Source organism: Carassius auratus, unplaced genomic scaffold, assembly GCF_003368295.1.
Source record: "Carassius auratus strain Wakin unplaced genomic scaffold, ASM336829v1 scaf_tig00217029, whole genome shotgun sequence".
Taxonomy (NCBI): Eukaryota; Metazoa; Chordata; class Actinopteri; order Cypriniformes; family Cyprinidae; genus Carassius; species Carassius auratus.
The window spans coordinates 191,743-203,316 of record NW_020528861.1 but is presented as its reverse complement, the minus strand read 5'-3'; the positions used below and the strand labels follow the sequence as shown (position 1 = coordinate 203,316).

General features: G+C 38.7%; 2 protein-coding genes across 2 annotated transcripts; one reads left to right on the top strand and one right to left on the bottom strand.

Annotated features, from left to right (window-relative positions):
* Positions 1-76: 76 nt before the first annotated feature.
* LOC113099745 (zinc finger protein 883-like) lies at positions 77-5,386 on the bottom strand. Its single transcript, XM_026264678.1, has 3 exons — positions 5,217-5,386; positions 4,649-5,021; positions 77-1,819 (listed from the first exon to the last, which is right to left on the bottom strand). The coding sequence occupies exons 1-3, from the start codon at positions 5,382-5,384 to the stop codon at positions 798-800; spliced, it is 1,563 nt and encodes a 520-aa protein (XP_026120463.1). The 5' UTR covers positions 5,385-5,386; the 3' UTR covers positions 77-797.
* Positions 5,387-10,621: 5,235 nt separating this feature from the next.
* On the top strand, positions 10,622-11,129 carry LOC113099760 (microfibril-associated glycoprotein 4-like). The gene is made up of 2 exons (XM_026264705.1): positions 10,622-10,703; positions 10,782-11,129. Exons 1-2 carry the CDS (start codon positions 10,622-10,624, stop codon positions 11,075-11,077), a joined length of 378 nt encoding a protein of 125 aa, XP_026120490.1. The 3' UTR covers positions 11,078-11,129.
* The last annotated feature ends 445 nt before the right edge of the window (positions 11,130-11,574 follow it).

Genomic DNA, 11,574 nt, shown 5'->3' with positions numbered 1-11,574 from the left:
TAAGCCTGTTTTAAAATATTATAAGTATAATATACAGTACATAAGTAAAGCATATGGGGTAAATTTAATCACATGCAGTATTCTCACAAATACAAAATAATAAGAATTTACATACATGGCCATTTTTTACATATTTCATGTGAATTACTGTAGATCTCTGACAGTTTCTGATCTTCATTCTTCTGTGAAATTAACACTGATATTCTGCACATCAGAACAACTGTGAACACTACATTTATACAACAGTAGTTTGAGTTATTTAATTGTTTTATTAAAAAATAATGTCAAGTAACGTCAAACTTTAATTGATAGTTCATATGATTTGCCTCCATATCTGAGAATATTTTCTTAAATCCGATTCTTGGAGGGCCACAGGTCTGCAGAGTTTAGCTCCAACTCACAACTGCTTGGAAGTTTCTAGTGATCCTGAAGAGCTTGATTAGTTGGATCAGGTGTGTTTGATTAGGGTTGGAGCTAAATTGTGCAGTGCTGCTCTCCAGGAAATGAGTTTGACACCAACGTTATATGAGGAAAAATAACAGACACAAATAACACAACTCGCTCTCTGGTGTGGAATAGCCTACTGTACGAACAGTGAAATCACTCAGTGATCCTGGACTTAATATCCACACTACGAACATTGCTCAGAAATCCAATTCACCTGATCTATAATATATGGTTCATGTTTTAAATTGAAATCATCATTTGTATGATGCTATTGTCATATATCACATGGCATGAATGATGAAAGCAACTGCAGAAATAAAGCCTTTACTGACAGACCAAGACATGAAAAGTCACTCTGATGATTCTGGAGCAGTTTGTTCTTTAGCGTGTTTGTTCTGATGGGTCTGAAAACTACCTAAATAAGCAAATCTCTCGCCGCAGATGGGGCAGGAGTAAGGTTTCTCTCCTGTATGAACTCGCTGATGGATCTTAAGGACGTCAGATCGAGTAAACGTCTTTTCACACTGTGAGCATTTAAACGGTCTTTCTCCGCTATGAATCCTCTGATGCTTTATTAAGTTAGTGTTTTGCTTGAAACTCTTCCCACAAATGCTGCAGTGATATGGTTTTTCTCCAGTGTGGACTCGCTTATGGTCTCTGAAATGAGTTGGATCAGAAAAACTCTTCCCACAGTGGGCGCACATATATGGTTTCTTTCCAGTGTGAATCCTCTCGTGACAATTCAGATTAGCAATCTGACGGAATCGTTTGTCGCAGTGTTTGCACTGAAACGGTTTGTCATCAGAATGGATTTTCTGGTGTGAATTTAGAGAGCCTGAGTCTGTAAAGGTTTTCCCACATTCACTGCACTGATACGGTCTCTCATTAGTGTGGAAATGCAAATGTGTCCTCAGATGAGATCCGTGATTGAATCTTCTCTCGCAGTGAGGACACTTGTAAGGTCTTTCTCCCGTGTGGATTCGCTTATGAGCATCAAGATGTCCTTTGGTGCTGAAATACTTGTCACATTCATTGCAGTGGAAAAACTTTTCGCTGTGTGTTTTTTTATGAGCTTTCATAATTTGAGCAGTGGTGAAAAAAACCTTCCCACACTGTTCGCAGTGAAATACCTTCTTCCCACTGTGCTCTTTTGAGTGAAGTCTCCACCCTTCTGTGGTAGGAAAGCTGATGTTGCATACCTTACAGCTGAAGTCTTTCTGATCTGTGTGTGTTCTCTCATGTCTTACTAAATGACTCTCTGAACTCAGTGTTTTTCCACAGGTGCTGCAGGAGAAACTCTTGGTCTGCAGCTGCTCTTTTGATGTTGAGACTGTTTTTTCATCTCTATCAGAAGATGAGCCACCATTGACATCTGAAAGGGAAAAAACTTTAATAAACAACTTTAAAATATAGCTGAATAAAGTTAGATAACATCTAGGGATGCACTGAATGAAAATTCTTGGCTGAAGCACATTTTGCAATTTCAATAATCATACCAGTGTAACCCCTCTCTCCCGGGTCCTCACCGCAACACTACGTACTCACTCTGAGTGGGCCTTCGAACCTGGGACTCCAGCATTGGAGGTGGACGCACTAACAAGGAGGCTTAATGACTGCAGCCAGTTGCTAGTGCGTCTCTTGAGATCAGGGGAGTGAGGTTTTACCTGCACAGCACCTACCCGCTGGCATCCGTTACACTCAGCCCCCCTAAACCTCACTCTCATCCGGGTCACGGCACCAATGTAACCCCTCTCCCCCGGGTCTTTGCCGCCACAACTCGTCCTTCCTCCAACTGGGCCTCAAAACCCAGATCTCAGCCATGGGAGGCGGATGCACTAACAAGGAGGCTAAATGACTGCAGCCACTTGCATCAATTACTAATGCATCTCTTGAGATCAGGGGAGTGAGGTTTAGCGGCACAGTTCCGACTCTCTGTTCTCCATTACACCAGCAACAACCACTCTTTTCTCCTCATCGAAGACATAAGATGCAGTGCTAATGAGTCTCTCGCTGTCAGTGCTTGTAATGATTTTTGGTCTTTCACTGACATCTTTTAATACTACCTGTGTGACACCATCGACAAGGCACTTGAGTATTTATTTTCTCCCCTTTCTTTACTTTTCTTTACTCTTTACAGCTTGTTCTCATATACTTGTTTAGGACAACTGTACTCACTTTCTACTATTACTACTAACACTCAAAAATCACTAGGGGTTGCACGACTACTGATTTCTGCTAGGCGATTTTTTTTTTTTTTTTTAAATATGTGAGTTACTCGACTACTCGTGGTTCATGCTACTGTAAATGAAAAGACATTAAATAGTTCTTATCATTAAATGCTTATTAATTCATAGCCGTATGCAACAGTTACATGTGTAAATGGTCAAAACTTTATAATTATGACATTACATATTGAAATTTTAATGTAACAGCCAGTATTTGTATCTGTAAAAATAACAAAAAATTTTGTATCTGCATTCGGTGATTCAATGTAGTACAGTTACTTGATAAGACCGTTAAGACTTTTTATCTTCTTTTTTCATAGTTATCACTGTACAAGTATGCAGTGTTAAAATAAAATAATTATTAATTTCTAAAATAATATTTATCATGCAAGCAGAGAGATGTCATGACAAACGTTTAGTGATCATTTGAACTCGACTGAATTAATTCAATGCGCACATTTTGCAGCACTCTTTAAGCGAGTCTAATGTTTAGTGAACTTAACTAATGTTCATGTGCAATGCAAACCAGCAAAAGATAAAGATGCAAACATGTAGGACAAGTAGAAAATGTATCTGCCACTCCTGCAGCCCTCTCCACTAATTTCCATTTTTCCCACACCCATCGCACAATTGGGAGGGGTGGATGTACTGGTCTCCTAATCTAAAATGAATGGAAATTTGATCTTCTATTTGAAGATTACTATAACCCACCCTGTTAAAATCCACTTTGTAGTCATTTATCGTGACCCAGGTCAACTGGGCAACTTCTTGGTTAAGTTGGTGTTACTGTCAAACTTTCCTGAGGATGGTACTCCTCTGGTACTGCTCGGTGACTTCACCATCCATCTAGATAAACCCCAAGCTTCTGACTTCAACACTCTGCTGTCGTTATTTGATCTAAAGCGAGCGTCTAATACGGCTACTCACAAGTCAGGCAACCAACTGGACCTCATCTGCACATGCTATTGCTCCACTGACAACACTTTAGTTACTCCACTACACACCTCAGACCACTTCCTCATCACTTCCAACCTCACACTGACTCCTGACACAGCACACACTCCTCCGCAGGTCACCTTTCGATGTAAACTACGCCCACTCTCTCCTTCTCGCCTATCCTCTATGGTTTAATCCACACTTCCTTCACTCTCTCAGTTTTCAGCACTGGACACAATCGGTGCTATTGACAATCTCCATTCTAACATCTTGCTTTGACAAATTTTGCCCACTTTCATCCAAACCAGCATGCACTACCCCCTCTGCCCCTTGGAACATCGCTCTGAACTCAGGGCTGCAAAGAGGAAATAGTGCAAATGAAAAAACTCTACCGACCTTAAAGTGTATCAGTCACTCATCTCTTCCTCCTCTGCAAATGTCTCGACTGCTAGAATGACATACTACCAAAATTATCAAATGTTCTGACTCTCAAAAACTTTTCAAAGCTTTCTCTTCTCTTTCCTCTTTTCCCTCCTCCTTCATCAACTCTTACAGCTAACAGCAACCAGTCTGGCTTCAAAGGCAGCCAATCAACTAAGACTGTCCTGCTCGCAGTTACTGAGGCCCTGCAAACTGGCAGGAGCAGCTTCCAAATCCTCAGTACTAATCTTGCTGGATCTGTCTGCTGCTATTGACACCGTTAATCACCAGATTCTTCTGTCCCACTCAGAAGGATGGGCATGTCTGGAACTGCACTCCTGTGGTTCAAGTCCTACCTCTCAGATAGATCCTTCAGGGTGTCTTAAAGTATCTAAGTCACAACTTTTTGCGACTGGGGTTCCTCAAGGCTCAGTGCTTGGACAACTTTATCAAAATATTGTCGGAAATATGTCCATTTGAATTTGCTGTAAGTTTTTCATTTTCCATCATGTTCCCAAATATCTCAGAAGATCTGCACCATCAACCAATATAAACCTGATCAGAGTCTCTGCTGACTTTCAAGTGTCATGAAAAAAAAGGTCATGAAAGGAGAAATAAACCGTGAAGAATGAAATATTCATCTTCATCATCATCATCATCATCATCCTCCCCATTATTCTCCTCCTCTTCCTCATCAGTGTGTTGTTGTTGTTTCTCTGCGGTGGTTTCTTCTCCTCTGCTCTCGATCAGGTTCCTGCAGTCCACCAGTTTGACGGAGCACATCTTCAGCGGCGTCTGCAGCATCTGCTGTTCTCCAGCGTTACAGTCAGAGGTTTGATCAGTGGATTCATGATCCTGAGCGTCAGTATAACAGAGTAAAGTGAGGCTGAGCTCTGAGTCCTGTGTGTCTCTGGATCTCTGATCTCTGACGCTCCAGACTGAATCCTGAGCTTCTGTCCCATCAGTCTCACGCACCCAAACCTGCTCCACATCCTGAAAAGCACATCACAGATAAACAATGATAAACAACAAAATACTGATATTAGCCTCATTGCTCAGAAGTTAACTCTAGTGGTGCTTATACTGGTGAATAGTTAATTTGAGATGGTGATAAGAAATGAGTTTGGTTTGTGAAAGGAGTCTCACTTTGTGTCTGAGCTGAAGGATAAAATGAAGATCTGTTCAAACCTCTCTGTTCAGTTTGTCTCCTCTTTCTCTTAGCTTTGCCTCCAGTGAAGCCACCACTTTCTTCAGCTGACAGATTTCTGTGATGAAATCCTCAATATCCAGCATGGACAGATCAGTTCCTACTGATTTACAGCAGACCACATCCACCTGCGCTTTCATGATCAACATCTGAACACAAAAACTTCATGGTTACTGGAAGACACATTGATAATGGACTGAAAAAAACTAATTCACATATAATTAGATGTTTCTTCAGATTCTTCAATCTCACTAACCTTTCTTTATATTAATATAATTTATTAAAATGAACTGCCTTCATGGCCAGTTAATAAAGTTACTAGTAATTATTAGTTCAAAGAATATTTACAAAAACTTGTTTATGGTTTTCTACTGAATGTCTGGGATAATGGTAAAACAGACAAATCTAAAATAAAATCTAATCATTCAATGAAACGTTTTAAATACAAATCTTTTCATAATAAATTTTTTTATATTTTACTATGAAAAATTTACCTTAGAGAGAAAAAAAAGTGCTCAAGAAATCATAACAATGTTACAAAGATGACTTATGCTTTCTATCAAATATTATACAATAATGCATAATATTAATCACATTTAAGAAACGTTTAGCTGCTGGATTTGAAGTATTAAAACATGATATTGAACTCGCTTCTCTGTAAAACATAAATCATCGTCCGACACACAATAGCGAGATACGATAAAGCACAAGGTCATAATATCTTAAAGTAGCCTACATTATGCAGTAAATTCACATAACCGACCTGAAATACGTTAATCACACAGCAGCAGAAAGGAAAACTCTGTACTACTGGTACTACTTCCGTCGTGAGCTCTGCGCAAGACGCAGCAACATGTGACGCACTTCCGCCCCCTGCTGGACTGGAGCGCTGGATATGACTTAGTTTGACGAAAATGAGCGCATTGACAGACAACGGATGATTGTGGGAAAATGAGTGCAACAATCACAGATATAATGATTAGTTAACCCATTTTATATTGCATATAATACATACTTAAGCAAAATAGTGGATTTTATTGACACCGATTATGCGAGTTAAGGAAACTGCTGGTGTTATTTAGCCACTAATTACGTGTCCGGGACATATTTCACCTAAAATTAACAACAAATGTAACAATAACAGTCCCTCTCTCAAGCCCCGCCTTATATCTGTTAATGACAGTTATCCTGATAGCAACTCTTCTAAGCTCTTCTAAAATACTGTACATCTGTTTAAAGCCTGTTTTAAAATATTATAAATATAATATAGAGTAAAGTATATGGTAGTATATGGGGTAAATGTAATCATATGCAGTAATGTCACAAATACAAAATAATAATTATAATAATTTACATACAACCCTACTGAAAAAAGAAAATAAAAAAAAGAAGCATATGCAGGTTAGGTATGTTTTGATGCTGGGATGCTGGTCCTTTACTGGTTTATGCTGGTCATGTGCATGTCATCCCAGCATAAAAAAATAAAAAAATAAAATTCAATAGGGAACAAAATTTTTGACACATTTCATGAGAACAGAGTCCTGGACCTATGATGTCACGTTGCAGGCAAAAACCCGGAAGAGAGTTAGCATTTTAGCACTTCCAGTTCCATAAAGAGTCAATTGGTTTTTTGAATGGGATTTTGGTTAAATCCCTAAAATAAGGTCCATGATTCACACAGGTTCAACTGTCACGTTTTATTCTACAACATAAAACACACCAGTAACACCCCAGTTGTGATTTTTTTAACTGTTATGTTTCTTAAAAAAGACGGTTGCCAACAAGCTGCTAAATGGGACTGTGGCTGCTGTCAGAAATGAAAGGTCATCATGCCAAACAGTTCTTAATTTACCATGTTTTCCCCACTGGGCAAAGTTACGTCCAGTGTACGTCTTTTTTATGTCTTTGCTGACGTTGAAAAGACGTCCACTGAGGAGCCAGAATGACAGTTTTTATGACGTCTCTTTTTGACGTCTTCTGTACGTCTGATTTAGATGTTCACAGAACCTCCTTACAAGGTTAAAAACTAGTCCAAAAGTGGTCAGTGGACATATTTTCAACATCATTTAAGGTTCATTTAGGCATAATTTATACTGTTTCTGGACCAAATCAACACTCTCAGGATTTAAACGTGTTATTTCAATGTAATTTTCAGACACTGTGTTTGTCCTAAAATCAAGAAAATAAAATAATCTTTATGATAAAAGATGATTGATCCTCCTCTGCTGAGATCTTCAGAGATTTAATGTCTTTGATTTGCAGTTGATTTTACCTCATGCTCAATCGTTAGTTATTTCATTATTTCATAAAGATTATTTTATTTTCTTGATTTTAGGACAAACACAGAAAATTACATTGATATAACATGACTCTAAATCTAATGCATCCTGAGAGTGTTGATTTGAGAAAAAGTATAAGTTATGCCTAAATTAACCTTAAATTATGTTGAAAATATTTCTACTGAACACTTTTTAACTAGTTTTTAACCTTGTAAGCAGGTTCTGTGAACGTCTAAATCGGACGTACAGAAGACGTCAAAAAAAGACGTCATAAAAACTTTCATTCTGGCTCCTCAGTGGACGTCTTTTCAACGTCAGCAAAGACATAAAAAGACGTCCACTGGACGTAACTTTGCCCAGTGGGGAAGACCAGTCTGCACTGTTGCTTTTCCTGGAGAGAAGTGGGTTCTTCGCAGCCCTTCTTGACACCCGGCACCCTCCAAAAGTCTTGGCCTCACTTTGCATGCAGATCACATGCACTCACACCTGCCTTCACTTGGAAATTCATCATAATGCACAATGTACTGTTTAACTTACATTAACAAACATGTTTCTTGGATCCATTTTTTCTTTGCAGATGACATGACATGTTCAAAACAAAACACAACATCCTCAATGGTTTGCTCTTCAGTAGATCAGATGTTTGAGAGGTAAACAGGCTTACATTTCAAGACACTGTCTGTATTTGTGTCTTCATAGTGCTTTATTTGTTTTTATACATTTGTACTCTTGACACACAAAACAATATGTTTTTCTCTGAATAAAAGAAAAGAATTGGTTTGAGCTGTTGACATCCCAAAAACCAACATAAGACTCATTTCTGTTCTGACACATGCAAAGCTGGAGGCCATGCGATCTGTTATTAGCTCTTAAGCTTTTCACTAGAACACATTCAAGACCAAAACCCATCGAGGACAAACAGCAATTACCCAAAACCATACAACGAGAACAAACTATATTTTTCTACAGAATTTACAGTGAAACTGTCTAAACATCTAAACAGCACTGAAAATAACATTTCTGAAGCCGGAACTCTCTTCTTATTAAGTTTCTTTCTTTAAAGGGCTCATGACATGGACTTTTTTTATTATTTTTAATATGTTCCTTGAGATTTGCTTATAATGACACAACAAATAAATAAGTAAATAAATAAATAATATGTGAAAAATTATTATTTTCAACCCTTATTCTGAACTTCTCTCAGAAACGTCTCACTTACGTTTGTAACCCTCTTTCCCCGAAGAGTGGACAGAGACATCATGTCAGTAATGACAGGCGAATTGGGGTCTCACTTTGAGAAACCAATCCAACTTAAGTGTAAAATAAATGAGCCAATGCACAGCTGCCACTGATCATGTTGCGGGTATGAATACGCAGCGTGTGCAATGCATTGGCCTAGTTAGGTTATTGCTGCCGATCAGTTGTGGTGACGACCCCGGTCCCACCTTCATGTTACGAGGGTTACATACGTAACCGAGATGTTCCCTTTCAGTCAGTCCCTGTCAACGCCATGTTGGTAATGACTGACGAATTGGGATCCCTACCAAAATGCCATGGATGCTGGCTCTTCTAGTGTCCTGTGCAACCCTCCCTTTTCTTCATTGGCTGGGGCTTGCAACCAGAGGTGGACAAAGTAAACCACTCCACTACTTGAGTGAAAGTACAGACACTGATGGTCAAATATTACTCCATCACAAGTGAAAGTTGTTAAGACAGAATTTTTCTTAAGTACAAGTACAAAAATCCTTGCTTTTAAAAGCTCGTCCTTTGAACATGAACTGCATTACTGGTCAGATGCTCCCGAAGATGCGTTTCGGCATCAACATCTTGAACAGAAACCGATGAAGTGTCCGGTTATAATCTGTAATGCAATAAGTTACGGAATAGATTCAAACTCTGGTCAGCTGCTCCTAAAGCTTACATAACATTTTTCAGTGACATGAACAGAATGTTTGTTCCAAATACTCTGGTATTTACTATATACTCATACATTAGCACAGATATTTTGGTTGGACTTCTTCTTACATTTGTTAAATATTGCTACTCCTTTCAGAAAATTCCCATTTGAAAGTAACATTTACATAATGTTTGCAGAATGATAACATGGAAATAAGTTCCCTTATTGTTCATAAAACCTATAGAGAAAGAGACATTTTGGAGATTCAGAGGACATATTTTGTTAGGGTTTGCTATCATAATATATTTGTCTGGCTCTACCGGAAAATCTGAGTGCAAGTTGTCAGGCTGTTTGAGAGGCAATCTACACTTTGACTTTAATATGATTAATTAATATAAATAAAACAGTTGTGGCCATTTTGTTCTTTATTATAATTGATGGTGTGTGACTTAGTGTGTAAATAACTTTTGGCTGCAGAATGGGTTATTTGCCAGAATCTAATATTTAATCTTGCATCCCCCCCCCCCCCCCCCCTCTCTCTCTCTGTAAACATACATTACAGATAATATGATCATGTAGCTAGACATCTAGTGCTTACATTTACATAAAGATGCAGAGGAGGCGCCTGAGAATCTGACAGATATATATAAGAGTGTTTTTATCAAACAGAACAACACAAGAGGCACAACACAAATGGTCAGTTACTTTACAGAACATAAACTTGATCTTTCAGGAAATAGACATAACAGAAACATGATTGTTATTTTTGTCAAGGTAAAACAGATCTCTGCTGTGATCTGCTGTGGGAAATATTGAGAAGATGGCAGTAAGTTTATACTAACTCTACATTCCTAGAGATGTTTTCAACATTTTTTTTATTTTTATTTAATCTCTTTATCTTTCTGTCTCATATAGATAATGGTGTTTTTGGTGGCTCTTCTTCCGGCTGTACTGGGCAGTGACTGTAAATTCATGCCATTCGACTGTTCTGACATTTTTAACTCAGGACAAAAAATCAGTGGGATTTATCCCATCTATCCAGCGGGCGACGCTCCTCTCTGGGTTTACTGTGAGATGATCTCAGATGGGAAAGTTGAAGACAATGGAGGATGGACGGTATTAATGTGACTATAAATCATTAACACACATCAGAACATTCATTATGAATAATATCTTCAACATAAACCCATCACAGGTGATTCAGAGGAGAATGGAGGGCAGTGTCAACTTCTATCGGCCGTGGGATCAGTACAAGAGAGGATTTGGGAATGTGGAGGGAGAATACTGGCTGGGTAAGATCTCACAGTGTGTGTGTGTGTGTGTGTGTGTGTGTTTGGTTGAGCGTGTTCTTCATGTGTGTGTGTGATCAGGGCTGGAGAACATGAACCAGCTGACACGCAACAGGAGGGACACGCTGAGAGTGGATCTGGAGGACTTTGAAGGAAATCAAGTTTTTGCGGTGTACTCCTCTTTCTCTGTGGGTCCTGAAGCTGATGGGTATCGACTGCATGTTTCAGGATTCATCGATGGCGGAGCAGGTAGGTGTTACAGTTTTGCTCTGTGTCTTTCTCTTTTGGTCCTTCTTGCTGATATTTGTCTGCTGCCATCTCTGTTATGTTTGTGTTACTTGCCTGCTTTGTTTGGTTCAACCTGTGACTGTTATTAAAGACTATTTTGGATCTTTACCTTTTTGAACATCATTGTCTTTACAAGCATTATTGTGACAGAACACATTAAATTGGAGATTGCCTGAATAAATATGGCCCCAATGTGAAATCATTACAACCCCAACTGGGCCACAATCTTTATTTGACAAAGAAGAAGAGACTTGGATGTGTATGTGAAGAAGTTCATTGGTGCCATCCATCTCGTCATCTGATATAACATTACCCTCATGGAGGGGTTCAGGGTCTGGTCTGGCAGCAAGATCTTGTGATAAACAACGGACAGACGAAATCCACAACATATGTACAAACGACAAGCTCATTCTGAAATCTGAATAAAGATTTATGCTTTTTAGTCACATACCTTAATTTGCCTTGCACAGTCAGTTTATGTAATTTCACATTATATCAGAATATTGCAGGTAGAAGTAAAAATTAATTTACATAAAAATACCATGCAATCTAATCCCGTGCGACTGATACGCTTTAAATCGGGTGA

Coding starts and splice junctions, on each gene's coding strand:
- LOC113099745 (XM_026264678.1), bottom strand. CDS start 5,384: ATGTTGATCATGAAAGCGCAGGTGGATGTGGTCTGCTGTAAATCAGTA. Junction 5,022..5,216: donor GAGACAAACTGAACAGAGAG/GTTTGAACAGAT, acceptor TGTGCTTTTCAG/GATGTGGAGCAGGTTTGGGT. Junction 1,820..4,648: donor TGAATATTTCATTCTTCACG/GTTTATTTCTCC, acceptor TTTCCCTTTCAG/ATGTCAATGGTGGCTCATCT.
- LOC113099760 (XM_026264705.1), top strand. CDS start 10,622: ATGGAGGGCAGTGTCAACTTCTATCGGCCGTGGGATCAGTACAAGAGA. Junction 10,704..10,781: donor GGAGGGAGAATACTGGCTGG/GTAAGATCTCAC, acceptor GTGTGTGATCAG/GGCTGGAGAACATGAACCAG.